The sequence below is a fragment of the Sparus aurata genome, chromosome 17, assembly GCF_900880675.1.
Source record: "Sparus aurata chromosome 17, fSpaAur1.1, whole genome shotgun sequence".
Lineage (NCBI taxonomy): Eukaryota > Metazoa > Chordata > Actinopteri > Spariformes > Sparidae > Sparus > Sparus aurata.
Window position 1 is genome coordinate 22595397 of NC_044203.1, and position 13819 is coordinate 22609215.

Sequence of the window (13819 nt, forward strand, 5' to 3'; positions counted from 1 at the left end):
GTTTGTTTTCGTTCTCCTCTTTTTTGGCTAGAACTCGCTAAACTGCTCCAAACTGAGGTTCCTGGGGCAGGAGTCAGAAGAAAGGCTGTAACACAATAGCATCAGAGAGCTGTAAGAGAGCTGGTGTGAGAGCTGTAAATACCTCTTTGAAATGTTTTTTATGTTTTACAGATATTTGCAACTCTTATTGCTTGTCTTTCTTTAGCTCACAAACAAAGTTGGAGTGGATAATTTGTTCTGCCAGCTGGCCAACAACAAGGCTAGTGCTACTTTCCTGTCAATCATACACCGCGCCCAGCACTGAGATCTGGATTTGTTTGTTTTTTGCTTTGTTTCATGATCTCTTTATTCTTTCCTCTAAAGTAAATACAGAGGTGCAAAAAGTACATACAATAATTAATCAAGTTGAAGTACTTGTATTTGTGTAAAAAATGACTCTGGTATAAGTAGAAGTACCAATTCAGTTTCTGTACTCAAGAAAAAGTAAGTACAGAATCTGAAATGTACTCAAAGCATAAAAGCAAAGTATCCGTCTAAAATACATTCCTATCGGCCATTTATGAACCTAGGCCTCAGTCACAACACGCTTTCTCTTCCCATTCGAGCCCCCCCCTGTTTGTTTCAGTCATATAACGTCTTTTATGTTGAAATTAGACTTGAGAAGGTGACAATGATGCAAGATAAAATAAGATAATCAACAATTCCCCTCAAATGCATTAAAACTAAAGTTTATAAAAAGTCTGTTTGAAAGTGTAGGGAGTAAAAGTTAGAAGTTTTTTTTGTCTTGAGTACAGTAATGATGTTTTTGTACTTTGTTACATTCCACCTCTGAGTAAATATCATTGATAATTTAGGAAACCTTTATGTAACAGCATCACCTTTGTCACACTGTAAGCATAAGGTGTGTGTGTGTGTGTGCAATAATTTGAACCATGCTGTGCTGCTCCATGACAGAGTGCTTAAGGAATATAACCACAAGGTATGTGGTTCAGTGACCTACCATTCACAGTATGCATTAGATTGAGATCCATACTACAGGAGATGGGGTGGCTGTAGCTCAGCGGGTAGAACAGGTCGGCTAGTGATCGGAAGGTCGCCTGTTCAAATTCCAGCTCTGGGCTGAGCTGAGCTACATGTCAAAGTGTCCTTGAGCAAGATACTGAATCCCAAATTGCTCCTGATGTGCGGTTGACACCTTGCATGGCAGCCTCTGCCATCAGTGAGGGCCCTGCAATGAGCTGGCGACTTGTCCAGGGAGCACCCTGCCCTCGCCCAGAGACAGCTGGTATTGGCTCCAGCAAAAAACCCTGTGACCCCATAAAAGGGATAAAGCGGTTACAATGGATGGATGGATGGATGGATGGACTACAGGAGATGGTAGTGCTCATTACACTCATTCCTAATAAACAAAAAATCCATGTGGCAGTTTTAATCACATCATGTAGAACAATGTAATTTTGACTTTTATTACGACTTAATGTCTCACAATTTTGACTTTTAATGTCACGAAACTGACTTTTTTATAAAACGATTATGATTTACCATAATTTTCGACTGCTGGGTTAGGGTTAATCTCAGGATCAGGATCTGACTTTTTCCCTCATAATCATGACTTTTTATTTCTATCCCTTCTTTATCTCATTATCTTGATTTTTATTCTATTTTTTATCTCACAATTATGACCTACTACGGGAATATTCTTTTTTATTTCTTTATATTATTATCAGTATCATTATCATTGTTATTATTGTTATTATTATTATTATTATCATTATTATTATTATTATTATTATTATTATTACTATTATTATTATTTTAGTTCTTTTTATTGTCACCAAACTTTCATCTTATTTTTTTTCTTTCTTGTTCCGGGGAAATGTGCTTGCATACCCCTCAACATAAACTGACTGCATGATGTGTTCGTGATGCCTACCCGCTCAGAGAGCAGTGTGATGTGACCCACATGGAACGCATCCCGGGGCTCACTCGGGAGTCATCGGGCGCCTTCGGCTGTTTCCGGTGATCTCGGTCAGTTAGCTAGCCAAGCTGATTAGCCTGCTACTATCAGCTAATGTTTGTGGGATATTTATCGCCAGCTGACCTGGAGTGGATGATACCAATAGTGTAGAGAAATGACGGACGTCGAGGAGCAAGGAATTTGTTCGTCGGTCCCTCCGTTGCCTCACCCTTCCTCTCGTAACGGCTCCGGTAGCGGTAACGTTACACCGGGCACCGGCGGCAGCTGCCAGACTGCAACCACCGTTACATCGGGCCCACGGCTAGTCCGAATAGTGAAGTCCGACTCGGGCTATGGGTTCAATGTTCGGGGACAAGTTAGTGAAGGAGGGCAACTGCGCAGCATTAACGGGGAACTGTACGCTCCGCTGCAGCATGTGAGTGCTGTCCTACCGGGGGGTGCCGCCGACAGAGCCGGTATTTCGAAGGGGGACAGGATTCTTGAGGTGTAAGTGGCTACTGCTTTAGCTAAACTCAATGCATATATTGTGTCACCTTAGAATGGCTGTGAGTCAAAATTAAGGAAAGCAGGACGTGTAAGCATCATTTACTGTCTCTTTACCGGGACCAGTGTCGGCCACCATGAGCCCGTGTTTGCATGCATCATACTGGTCTCACAGGGAAGAGTAGCAGTTCCTCCTGATGAAAGGAGGGTCTGTGTATGTGTCACAGGAGAAGGATCCAGTGATCATTATGGATTCCCATCACACAGAAACCTATTCCACTCGTCCACAGCATGCCAAATATTCTCTAGTCACCCCTTGTACACATTCATGTCACCGCAGATGCAGTGTGCAGTGCTGTTACACACTGCATCTAGTCTAGTTTGCTGTGCTTACATTGGTCCCGAAGATTAAAACAAGGCAAATCACTCCCATCAGCATCTCTGAATCTGATAAATGAAGCACACATGGTTTTGATGGCACTATCAGTGAGCACTGATGTGTGTGTGCTGCATTTCGGATGGAGGTGGTTGTCCTCACAGCCACGTTAGTATGCATGGAGACTGCTAGCTGATGTTAGGCTTTGTTGCTATGGAGAGGAACACGCAGCACACAGCTCAGCATCAGTACTGGCGCTTCACTATGTCTGTTTGTGTGGAAGAAGGTGATGCAGAAAGGGAGGGATGCCTTCAGTTCAACTCTGATTGGCTTCGCTCGCTAAAGTTCAGTATCTCATTGGCTGGCTGTTGCACACTGCTCTGGTAATGGATGGCCTGCAGTAACCTGGCAGTTTGTTGACCTCATTATTTCTATGTTGTTTGTGTGCGAGCATGTGGATGAATGTATGTGTGTTTGCCTGTTTATTTCATCTCCATATTAGATATTTTGATCAATATCATCCTTTGATTATCGGCTGAATGTGTTGTTTGTGCTCATGTTCATGTTACCCTAGTTAAGCGGCCACAGTGTGGGTTACATTTACTAGGGCTTTACTAGCCTAATTTGAGATAAAGGGATAAGTCAGGCCTAAATATGAGAAGATCTGTATGTAGTTATTGTTGTTGTCAGCTTTAGATTTGACTTTGGTGCCCAGAGCCTTTTAGCATTGCTGTCAAGGCACAGTATGCACACATTAAGTAAGTATACACACAGTGGAGTGCCTGTGTACTAGCTGCACTGGTACTCTGCTATTCGCTATGCAATCAATATGTCTTTGCACATTTACAAACAACTCCTGCTCTGAGCCTTTGATGCAGAATAATCTTATGTGCGAGACATCTCTTTTCAGCTTGATGATATACATAATGTTAAATGTTTAGAACAATGCCACTTCTGTGTTAAAGCTGTACAATGTATATTCTGGCAGTTTTAGCACGTGTATCTGTTGCTGCACATGTGTAACGAAGAGTATATACAGAACAAAGTAAAAAAATCTTTACTCTTACTCTACCTCTGTGATATAAACAAATGCATTATAACCTTGAATTATAAAGACAAAAGGACTGCAGATATGACACGCAGGAGAAAGTCACTTAAAAACTATTTATCATGTTCAGAACTGCTGACAGTGCAAGTGCAAAGGCCACTACATCAAGTTCTTATTATAGTCATAAACTGCTAGAACGAAGAGAGCTGCCAATATACTTAGTCTGTATTTTTTGTTGTGCAAGGCATGTGTTCCTCCACCTGCAAGATGGTATTATTTGTCTCCTCCATCAGTCTTTGTCTATTTACACTTACATAATCCTCGTCTCATCAACACTCGTTTGGGCTTTGCTATGTGCAGACTGCCTCAGTAGGCCTGCTTTTTCTGGCCTGCATATTTAGCTATCTCTTGCCATTGATTTATTAGTTGTCAGCTGTCATTTTAAGCCATGCAATAACATATAATGGCTGATATAACAGATAAGCTGTCTGTCACAAGTTCTAGCTGATATATACACGAAAATAACTTGCAAATCTGAAGACTGTGTGTTTTATTTTGATTACAGTTCTTTCCTCTTTTTCTTAAGTTTGCCCCCCTCCCATTTATCATTTAATGTCCCCATGGATTGTTATTTTCACTACTATTGATTCCCTGCTTGATTCAAAAGGTTTGCAAGCTGACCTTGTTTCCAAGGTTTTGACTGGGTTATGCAAATGACTAACAAGTGGCATTTTAGGCAGTCTTTGGAAAATGTTCAAGTCATGCAGTCATGCACATATTTGCAAGCTGTTGTTTAAATTGTAAAAAACCATTACAGTAGCACAAAACACAAAGCACTGAATAATGAAATTTAATTTGACTGAGTTTCCTTCTGGCACCCATAACATAACGTTATTTGTCGTAAAGGTATCACAGACTGTTGAGGTGATGCTGAGACCTTTTATAAGAGACACTGTGGCTGTTTTGAGTAAAGTAAACTATAGGCCTGGTTGCTACAGCGCTGTCATCAGAACTGTCAGGCCTCTGACACATGCCTGCCAGAGGGCACACACCCACTGTTGCTCATGCTCAGCTGTGCTAATGACATAAACCAAAGTTCCCATTCCAGAGGGGGAAGATGTGAACTCAGAGTGTTTTTTAGGACAAGGCCTCTGTCATTCTGCCATGCATAAACAGGAGCTGTTTCCAGATTTTAGCCCATTTATCTTTAACACCTCATCCATCTTCCGCCATTTCATTCAGAATGTATGTACTATTTAGGAATCTCAAAATGTCTTTAAATTCGTTGGGCTGTCTCATAATTTAGTGTTTCACTCTTTGCCCTTAAGATAAGCTTACAATGCAAAATGATGATGGATTTAAGGTGTCTGAATACAACAGTCCTGTATAAATGCGTCCTTTGTGAAACTTACAAATGTTTCAGTGTTGTTGTTAGTCTGTCTTCGGGCACTTTGCTGCGGTGTGTAGTATTCTTGTATTAGATTTTTTTTATGTTGTTTACTGTTGTTATCTTAAATTTTTGCTGCTGGAAATGTAAAACATTATCATGTAATTTAGTCCAAAACGAGCTCAATCCTCAAAATATGCCTTAGACGCAAACTAAGAAAGTAGTACTCTGATTAAAATGTATTTATATAATGAAATTCTGTAAAGTAAAGTAAAAAAAAGTTAGCTCACCAGCAGTGAGAAAAGTGAACTATTAATAGTGTTGCCTCTCTAACATCTGCCTGTCTTCCTCCATGTTTTCAACAGTAATGGTGTGAACGTAGAGGGAGCGACCCACAAGCAGGTGGTGGACCTGATCCGGGCCGGAGAGAGGGAACTGGTGCTGGCCGTGCTGTCTGTACCGCCGCAGGAGGCTGACTGTCTGGATCCTGGAGACGACGTTTCAGCCCAGTCCTGCTACGACTACTCTGACAAGCAGGCCGTCCCTATCTCTGTGCCGAGCTACAAACACACTGAGCTCAACCAGGAAAAGTTTGTGGTGGGTGCACTTGGATGAATACACACTGTAAACGGCTAATTGAGAGGAGGAGAATTAATGTGATGAATTTGATACACAGTGTCTTTAACTTTAAGATGAACCCTGTACTCAGGCCTAATGTTCCAAGGAAGTGTTACAAATGATCTTTGTTGGGGCAGGAATTTTATTTTAATTTTGAAGACCTATTAATTGAAATTCTTGTCATTCTATTATCATTATTCTCTTGTCCCGCACTCTCTCCTACAGGTTTATAATGTGTACATGGCAGGCAGGCAGCTGTGCTCCAAGCGTTACCGCGAGTTTGTGATCCTACACCAAAACCTGAAGAGGGAGTTTGCCAACTTTACATTCCCCAAGCTGCCTGGGAAATGGCCTTTTTCCCTGTCGGAGCAGCAGCTGGACGCACGACGCAGAGGCCTGGAAGAATACCTGGAGAAAGGTCAGGGAGAGCGAGACGGAAGTGTTGGGCTTCTGTAAAACTTTTTTAAAGCCAGAATTTAGAAATTGGTTTCATTCTCGCTTGGGTTTATTAGTTAGATAAGGCCAAGAAAAATAGGCCAATAGAAATACTTTCCACTCCAAAGTCTGTAACTACACTGTTGATACGTCGTTGTATAACCACTGTTATTACACATGCTACATATAAAGAAACTCGTGACCTCATAAAATTTGTTTCTGATCTGCAGTGTGTTCTGTACGGGTAATTGGAGAAAGTGACATCATGCAGGAGTTCCTGTCCGAATCAGATGAGGTAAAAAGAAATAGCTACGTGTGTGTTGTTTTCTTGTGGTCCTCTGTGGTCCTGTGACTAACCGTACTGCTTGTCTCTCCTTCTCATGGCCTAGAACTATAACGGCGTGTCGGATGTGGAGTTGAGAATAGCCATGCCCGACAAAACCACGCTCACTGTCAGAGTTCGCAAAAACTCCACAACAGACCAGGTTTACCAGGTAATTACATACACAGGCCGGTCTAACTGTTAACCATTATAACCATGACCTCAGGATAGTCATCTACCAGTGTTTTCCATTTCCTCACCCTTGCTCATTCTGTCTCCTCCTCTCTCTTTTCAGGCTGTGGTTATGAAACTAGGGATGGACAGTGTAACAGCCAGCTACTTTGCTCTGTTTGAGGTCATCAACCACACCTTTGGTTAGTAACAACATGTAATTGAGTTTTGACTTTGGGTGTATGCTCCTTTCCTGCACTGAAAATGTCTTTTCAATCTTTGTTTCGATTCCTCATCAACTATTCTTTTTAACATAATATCTGAAGTAGGTCTTTACTTCACACAGCACCACGGACTGTATTTTCCATGATGTGTGTGCCCTGTTGTCACTACAAAGACAGAAGCCGCAGTGAAAACAAAAGGGATGTGTTTGAACAATGGTCAAAGGAACCAGCAAGAACAAGCTACATTTTAAAAGTATCAAGCCAAGGAAATCCCACTTTCTCCCTCTAGCCCTCCGACTGCCCTGAGTTCTAGCGGGCCACCCCGAAGATGTGTTAGACATCTGAAGAGAGGGAGAGATGATTTTAATTAATGTGCTGAGGTATTGATACAATTGTAAATTCAGATCCTGAAATGTAGCCTGCGAACCAGACAAATCTGCGAGTATGTTTCATTTGCTCTGTCAAAAAGGTCTGGCCTGGTCATTCAGACCCATTATCCTCTGGGGGGGGGGGGGTGTCACGATTTCAAGTCTGATTTGAAAAATCGAAATCTAATCTAATTCTACGTTGAAAAAATTCCGAAAGCATTAATCATCATTCTTTTTGTCATCGTAGCATGGCACACACCCACCTCCCTTCAACCAATTTACACCCTCCTCTTGCTCACTCTGTTCCTCGGTTTCCCTGTCACATATCTGCTCCTCTTGCTGCAACTGCTGCAGCCATAATATATCGGATTTGCAGATGGCAGCATCTACATCTAGATTATTTATTTTTTTGCCCACAACTTCTCTTCACAGCCCTTTTTAGTTAACGATGTGACTTTTTGTCACATTATCAGCATCAAACAGAGCATAGAAAGTATTAATTATATTATAATTATATATTATGTATAAATGTTCTGTTGAACACACTGAAAGATAATATTATTTTGCTCGAAAATGTAGTCAAGGTCCGGAAAGAAAAGTACTTATCATATAGGAATATGATTTAACTCTCTCCTTCCTTTCTTCCTTCCCTCCCTAACTCCCTGTTTTCCCTTTTTTCTCTTTTATGGGTCTGTCTTCCTTCCTCAGTGCGTAAGCTTGCCCCCAACGAGTTCCCCCACAAACTGTATGTACAGAACTATACCTCAGCCATCCCAGGAACCTGCCTCACCCTGCGCAAGTGGCTCTTCACCACAGAAGAGGAGATTCTGCTCAATGACAACCAGCTTGCTGTCAACTACTTCTTTCACCAGGTATGTGCATTTGTTCGTCTGTCTCCGTTGTGTGTATATGTATCTGTTTCTCTTGTTTGTTTGTTTGTTTGTTTGTTTGTTTTCTAATGGTGCCTCAATTTTTGCAGGCCTTGGATGATGTGAAGAAAGGCTTCATCAAAGCAGAGCAGAAGTCCTACCAGCTGCAGAAGCTGGCAGAGCAGAAGAAAATGTCCATGGTCAGTGTCTCACTTATGGACAGACACCACACAGCTACTCTACTACTGTTCCTGAGAAACTTGCACAGACAGAGAGAGATAGAGTTACTCACTGTGGTTTAGTGTGTCTTATATCACCCCTCTCTCTCCCACCTGTTAAGTCTCCTTTCACTAAGTGAGTGTGTAGGTTTGACTGGGATGTCAAAGACCCAAATTCTTGCAGGGAAATATGCAGCGGAAATGTATATTATAATTTTTTCAGATCAGTTTGGCTCCAGAGAACAACTAGTGTTTGACTGTACTCTGCATCATGGGTTTAAAGCTTAGATGAAGTAAAACATCAGAAGGTGCATGCTTCATCAAAATGCCAGTCAGTTGCAGACTTCATATTGTAATATGTAGATATTTATGTATATTTATCTCTAATCTTGTCTCTTTCTCTCTCAGTATCTGAGTTTGATGAGGGGTTGCGAGGGCTACAATGAGATCATGTTCCCCCACTGTTCATGTGACTCCCGACGCAAAGGACACGTCATCACAGCCATCAGCATTCACCACTTCAAGCTTCACGCCTGCACCGAGGAAGGAACGCTCGAGGCAAGGGCAGCTGTTTGTTACTGCGTGTCCGTTTGTATAAACATAAGATTGTATGTATGGTGAGTTAGCGTACTAAATCCTCCGTCTTGTTCAGAACCAGGTGATTGCGTTTGACTGGGGAGAGATGCAGAGGTGGGACACGGATGAAGAGGGCATGGCCTTTTGTTTTGAATATGCAAGGGGAGAGAAGAAACCACGCTGGGTCAAGATTTTTACACCCTATGTGAGTATCACACACACATGATTACACATGAGTATAATACTACATGATACAATGAGATTTTTGATGAATAATCTTCAGTAATGATATAATAAGTGGAGAAAGACAAGTATTAGATCAGGTAGAACAGTCTTGTAAGTTCAGTAAATTACATCGCTTTATTGGAATAAAGCCTTTTAAAACCAGGAAAAGACAACGCTAATGTTATAAATATCATGATATAAAGATGTCCACTCTCAGACAATACATAGTCATATAATGATAGCGATATAATATCCCTATAATACCCAGCCCTACTAAAATTAACTTTGCTAAGGGTCAACAGAGTTACCAGCATGATTTAAATAAAAAGTGTTACATTGTAATATGTTTACCAGATATTTTGTGGCAAGTTTTGGGAGAAGATCAATAGTGACTATCATGTGTGTACAGTGAATATGATGCTAATGCATGCAGCCAGTTTATCTTAACATAAAGAATGCACAAATAAATCAGCCTACCAGCACAGCTTAAGCTCCCCTAGCTGTTTGTGCTGGTAGCACAATGACTGGAAACAGATGGAAACACATCTTCTTTGGCTCTGTCATATGGTAACAAAATATACTTACCAGCACCCCTAAAGCTCACTAACTAACACTTTATGTCCTGTTTGTTTAATCCATACAAAATGAGTAGTGTAAAAGCTATTTCTACACTACTTCTTGGCTCTGAGCAGTTTCCTGGCTATGAGCAGAGACTCTAGGAGGTGAAATGTCCCAGCCAAGAAATAGTCTGGCACATAATTCTCCCTAAAACTGCAAATGAATTAAACAAACACTATATAATGTGTTATTTAGTGAACTTTAGAGGTGCTGGTAGGTGTATTTTATATAATGTATTTTGTTTTGTTTTGTGTTTGTTTTGTGTTGTGCTGTGCTGTTTCCAGTATTTGTGCTAAGCTAAACTAAGCTAGGCTGCTGGCTAGCTTAGTTTAGCTTGTCTGTACTGTAAATACATGTCTGTATTTACAGTACAGACATGAGAGTGGTGTCAAATCATCAGCCGTCTCTGCCAGAAAGCCAAAAAGCGCTTTTTGTGAAATGTCGTACTATTCCTTCAAATGAAAATATGTAATTTTTCTCTCTTTATTTTTGCATGGCTGATGTTCAGTTCAATTACATGCATGAGTGCTTCGAGAGAGTCTTCTGTGAGCTGAAGTGGAGGAAGGAGGTAAGGAGCATCTGCTTACAAAAAAACCTACTCACGTATTTGTGCCCTTTACTTATACGTCATACTTGCGATGTGTGTCTCTACAGGTGGAAGAGGAGGCAACCGACAAGGACAATAAGAACTGCAGCAAAGATGGTATGTGTGGCAAGGTAAGGCTTTGCCTGCCTCTTGTCAGTCTATGATCCAGTAATAACCTTCTGTGACTTTCTCAGTCTTCTGTTTCTGAGTTTGTGCTTCTTTGTCTTGATTACCATTTCTGTCACAGAATATTTTCCAGCTGCTGAGGCACAGAAGGGATGGAGGCATCTAGGAAGGGAGATTGTTACCTCTTAACTGGACAATGTCATCATCGATTCAGCTCAGTTCGGCCCTCATCCAGCCCCAGCCCTAGCAACACTCAGCTATCAAGCACATGGTCATCATTTACACCCCAGCAGCTACACCCTGAGAAGCTTCCCCCAATACATCCGCAACTGAACAAATCGGATAAACGAACGCATAGAAAGCTACAGACACATGAACCAGAAGTCTTGAATCCAGTGCTTTATAATCATGCATTAAGCAGAGCTCTGTCAAAAAAGAAATGAGGCCTCTGTAGACTGGACTCATGCAAACCCTTCTTACTGGCAGGGACTTAGAATGTGACCAGTACATGAGCCTCCACTAAAGCAGTCATACCAGGAAGAGAAAGCTGAAGTGAATAAGGAAATATCAGTGGACTAACAAGGGAAAGTGAAAGCTGTAAGTGCTCAAAAACGGGAACACACATAACACATTATCAGCGATACTGAGGGTTGATCACAGGAAGAGACTCAGCTTCTTGATTCAGCGAGCAGAGCAGCAGTGTCTTCTTTGGTATTTTTTTTGGCCAGTTGTTAGCGTGCAAATGTGTTTGTGCATGTTTACTATGCGTGCAAGGGGGGCCCCCGGAAGACAAGAGGCCAGCCAGTGCGAGGTCCTCAGAATGTAAGTGAGGGCTGAATTACGCCACATGCATTGATTATCATATTTATGCCGCTAAATTTACTTTTACAAAAGAAATCTATTAACATTGTAACGTGGTAAACGAGAGAAGGGATACAGACATGTTGTAGGATTGTTAGACAAATTTCTTCATCCAGGGCGCACCGCTGCAAGGATTTGACACATGAGCGGGAACGCGCTAAACTTACGACTAATGTTGCACTTTATCCAACAGTATTAACAACCTCCAAATGTGGGAAATGTAACCTAAGATGCAGATAATGGGCATAGTACTCGCACTTAGTTTACATTCAGCTTTTACTGACTGACTACAGTATGATTATGTACTGCATCATCAAATGGAGTGCACTGTGCAAAGCCATTCATTAAACCTTTCTGTATTTATGGTATTACGTAAACACTCCATGCTAATGTTTTGGGGCCATTGTAGAGAACTGATCAGACAAGTGAAGTACAGTATGTTCAGTGTGCATTACCCTTATGAGACAGCAGGGGTCCTTCTCTTCCTGAGTGCTCTCCTGCCGTGATTACTTAGTTTCTGAGAACTCCCACGGGATTTATAATAGGCCTGTAATTCAAACCGCAGCACTATTTATCTCTGTAGCGGCTCCATTGCTGTACTGTTAAACCACCCATGCACTCCAGATTCAGGTTAAGTGGGAAGAGGATTTCTTAGCGAGAAAGGGTGGCTTGCACCTTACATCAACATGGTAGATAGGAAGATAACTGCACATTCACTGAAGCCTCTGTAGCAACTCTGCAGTGTAAAGTAATAATAAACAGTCTGATTTAATGTCCTTCTAAATGAGGCTGGTAAATGTTCTCATTCCGACATTAATGTAACGATAATGTCATAACATGCAGTATTTATCGGATAATTATCGGTAATTACTAAACACGAACACTTAAACATTAAATAATGTAATTACAGGTGATTACACTATTAAACCTTGACACTTTAAATGCTGATATTAAATATTAATCATTGTTTATTGCAAATATGTGTTGTAATTGTCATAATCATTAAAGGTGCACTACGTAGTTTTGGGGAAGAATTTTAAATTCAGATGAGAAAGATCTTCATTGACTGTTTTTTTTTTTTTTTCATGCCTAACTAAATAAACTCTATTTGTTTTCATGACAGAATAAACTGAATAAACAAACTGACCTTAAAGGACAAACGCAGTTTCATAATGTTTTACTTTGTTTATATGTGGTGGACCCTGCCACCTTTCTAGCTTCAAACTGTTTCTGGGGACCTTATTTTCCTCTGAGAACAGCTTGTTTATTCAGTTATGGAGAAAATAAATATTTCTGAGTTTGTATTATTACCTCATAAAATCCTAAGTTTAAATTTCTTCTCCAAAACTACAAAGTGCCCCTTTAAGTCTTTGTAACTTCATAGCATTAAAAACTCTTTAGAAGGACATTATTTCTTGCATTTAATATATATTATATAAATGATATTACATGTTCAGTTGCTACTAGCTTGTACAAGATGTGCTCTCATGTAAGCGCTGGGGGATACGGCTGGTTATCATGATCTAAAATCAATATACTGTGTGTCATGATATGGCTTATTTATGCAAAAATACATGTAACATAATAATGAACTGATGCACAAAGAAAAGAAGATATGGTCATGTGATCAGGATATTGCCGATGAATATCATGAAATCATAGTATTTAATTGTCGCTCAGCGCCTTTTTAGCTCGTAATGAGAATATCAGCAGTATTTTTTGTTAACTACAAGCAAGTTAAGAGTCGATTGACATCTCTTACTAAGAGTGCTTGTTATAACAATGGTGCTGTTCACAAGAGACATTTTGGGTGATGAATGAGCTTCAGAAGACCTTAGTAAAAGAGGTTTAATTGAATGTGTTGAGCCTTGAATTGAGAGACTGAATGTGCAACCCTGAAGGCCGAATGCATTTCCTAGGATTCTTGTCTGTTTACTGGACCATGTCTGACGTGTTCGATTGTCTGACAATGATCTGATCTGCCCACCTCCAAGTGTGCGCTCCCCCCTTTCTCTTTAAATGTCACTAATGTTATTTATTTCAGTAAGATACGATGTTAAATTCAGCATCTGTTGTTCAGTTTTTTTCACCCGACATGGTTTGGTTTTCAGAGAGCCACGCTAAGAAAAAGGAGGGACATTGACAACCTGCAGATTCTTTGACATGTTGAAATGTAAAATTAAAGACAAAGTGTTTGGTTATGTCGCTTACTGTAATAAATTGTAACATATTCTTTTAAATAAACCGATTTATTGATGCAAAGTTAGTTTTTTGTTGGTTCTTTGTGTTTGCGTGTGTTGGAACCTGAGACAAAACCAGCAGGTGGGAGT

General features: G+C 40.6%; 1 protein-coding gene across 2 annotated transcripts; it reads left to right on the forward strand.

The window, feature by feature from the left end:
- Positions 1-1960: 1960 nt before the first annotated feature.
- Positions 1961-12545, forward strand: snx27b (sorting nexin 27b). Of its 2 annotated transcripts, none has more exons than XM_030395093.1 (13): positions 1961-2464; positions 5638-5869; positions 6116-6308; positions 6556-6620; positions 6715-6819; positions 6943-7021; positions 8119-8282; positions 8390-8479; positions 8906-9055; positions 9150-9278; positions 10425-10484; positions 10571-10633; positions 10750-12545. In XM_030395093.1, the coding sequence occupies exons 1-13, from the start codon at positions 2133-2135 to the stop codon at positions 10792-10794; spliced, it is 1707 nt and encodes a 568-aa protein (XP_030250953.1). In that variant the 5' UTR covers positions 1961-2132; the 3' UTR covers positions 10795-12545. The 2 variants fall into 2 exon arrangements, with proteins under 2 accessions (XP_030250953.1, XP_030250952.1); XM_030395092.1 differs by having other exon boundaries at positions 10571-10619.
- Positions 12546-13819: the final 1274 nt, after the last annotated feature.

Coding starts and splice junctions, on each gene's coding strand:
- snx27b (XM_030395092.1), top strand. CDS start 2,133: ATGACGGACGTCGAGGAGCAAGGAATTTGTTCGTCGGTCCCTCCGTTG. Junction 2,465..5,637: donor GGGGACAGGATTCTTGAGGT/GTAAGTGGCTAC, acceptor TGTTTTCAACAG/TAATGGTGTGAACGTAGAGG. Junction 10,620..10,749: donor TAAGAACTGCAGCAAAGATG/GTATGTGTGGCA, acceptor TTTCTGTCACAG/AATATTTTCCAGCTGCTGAG.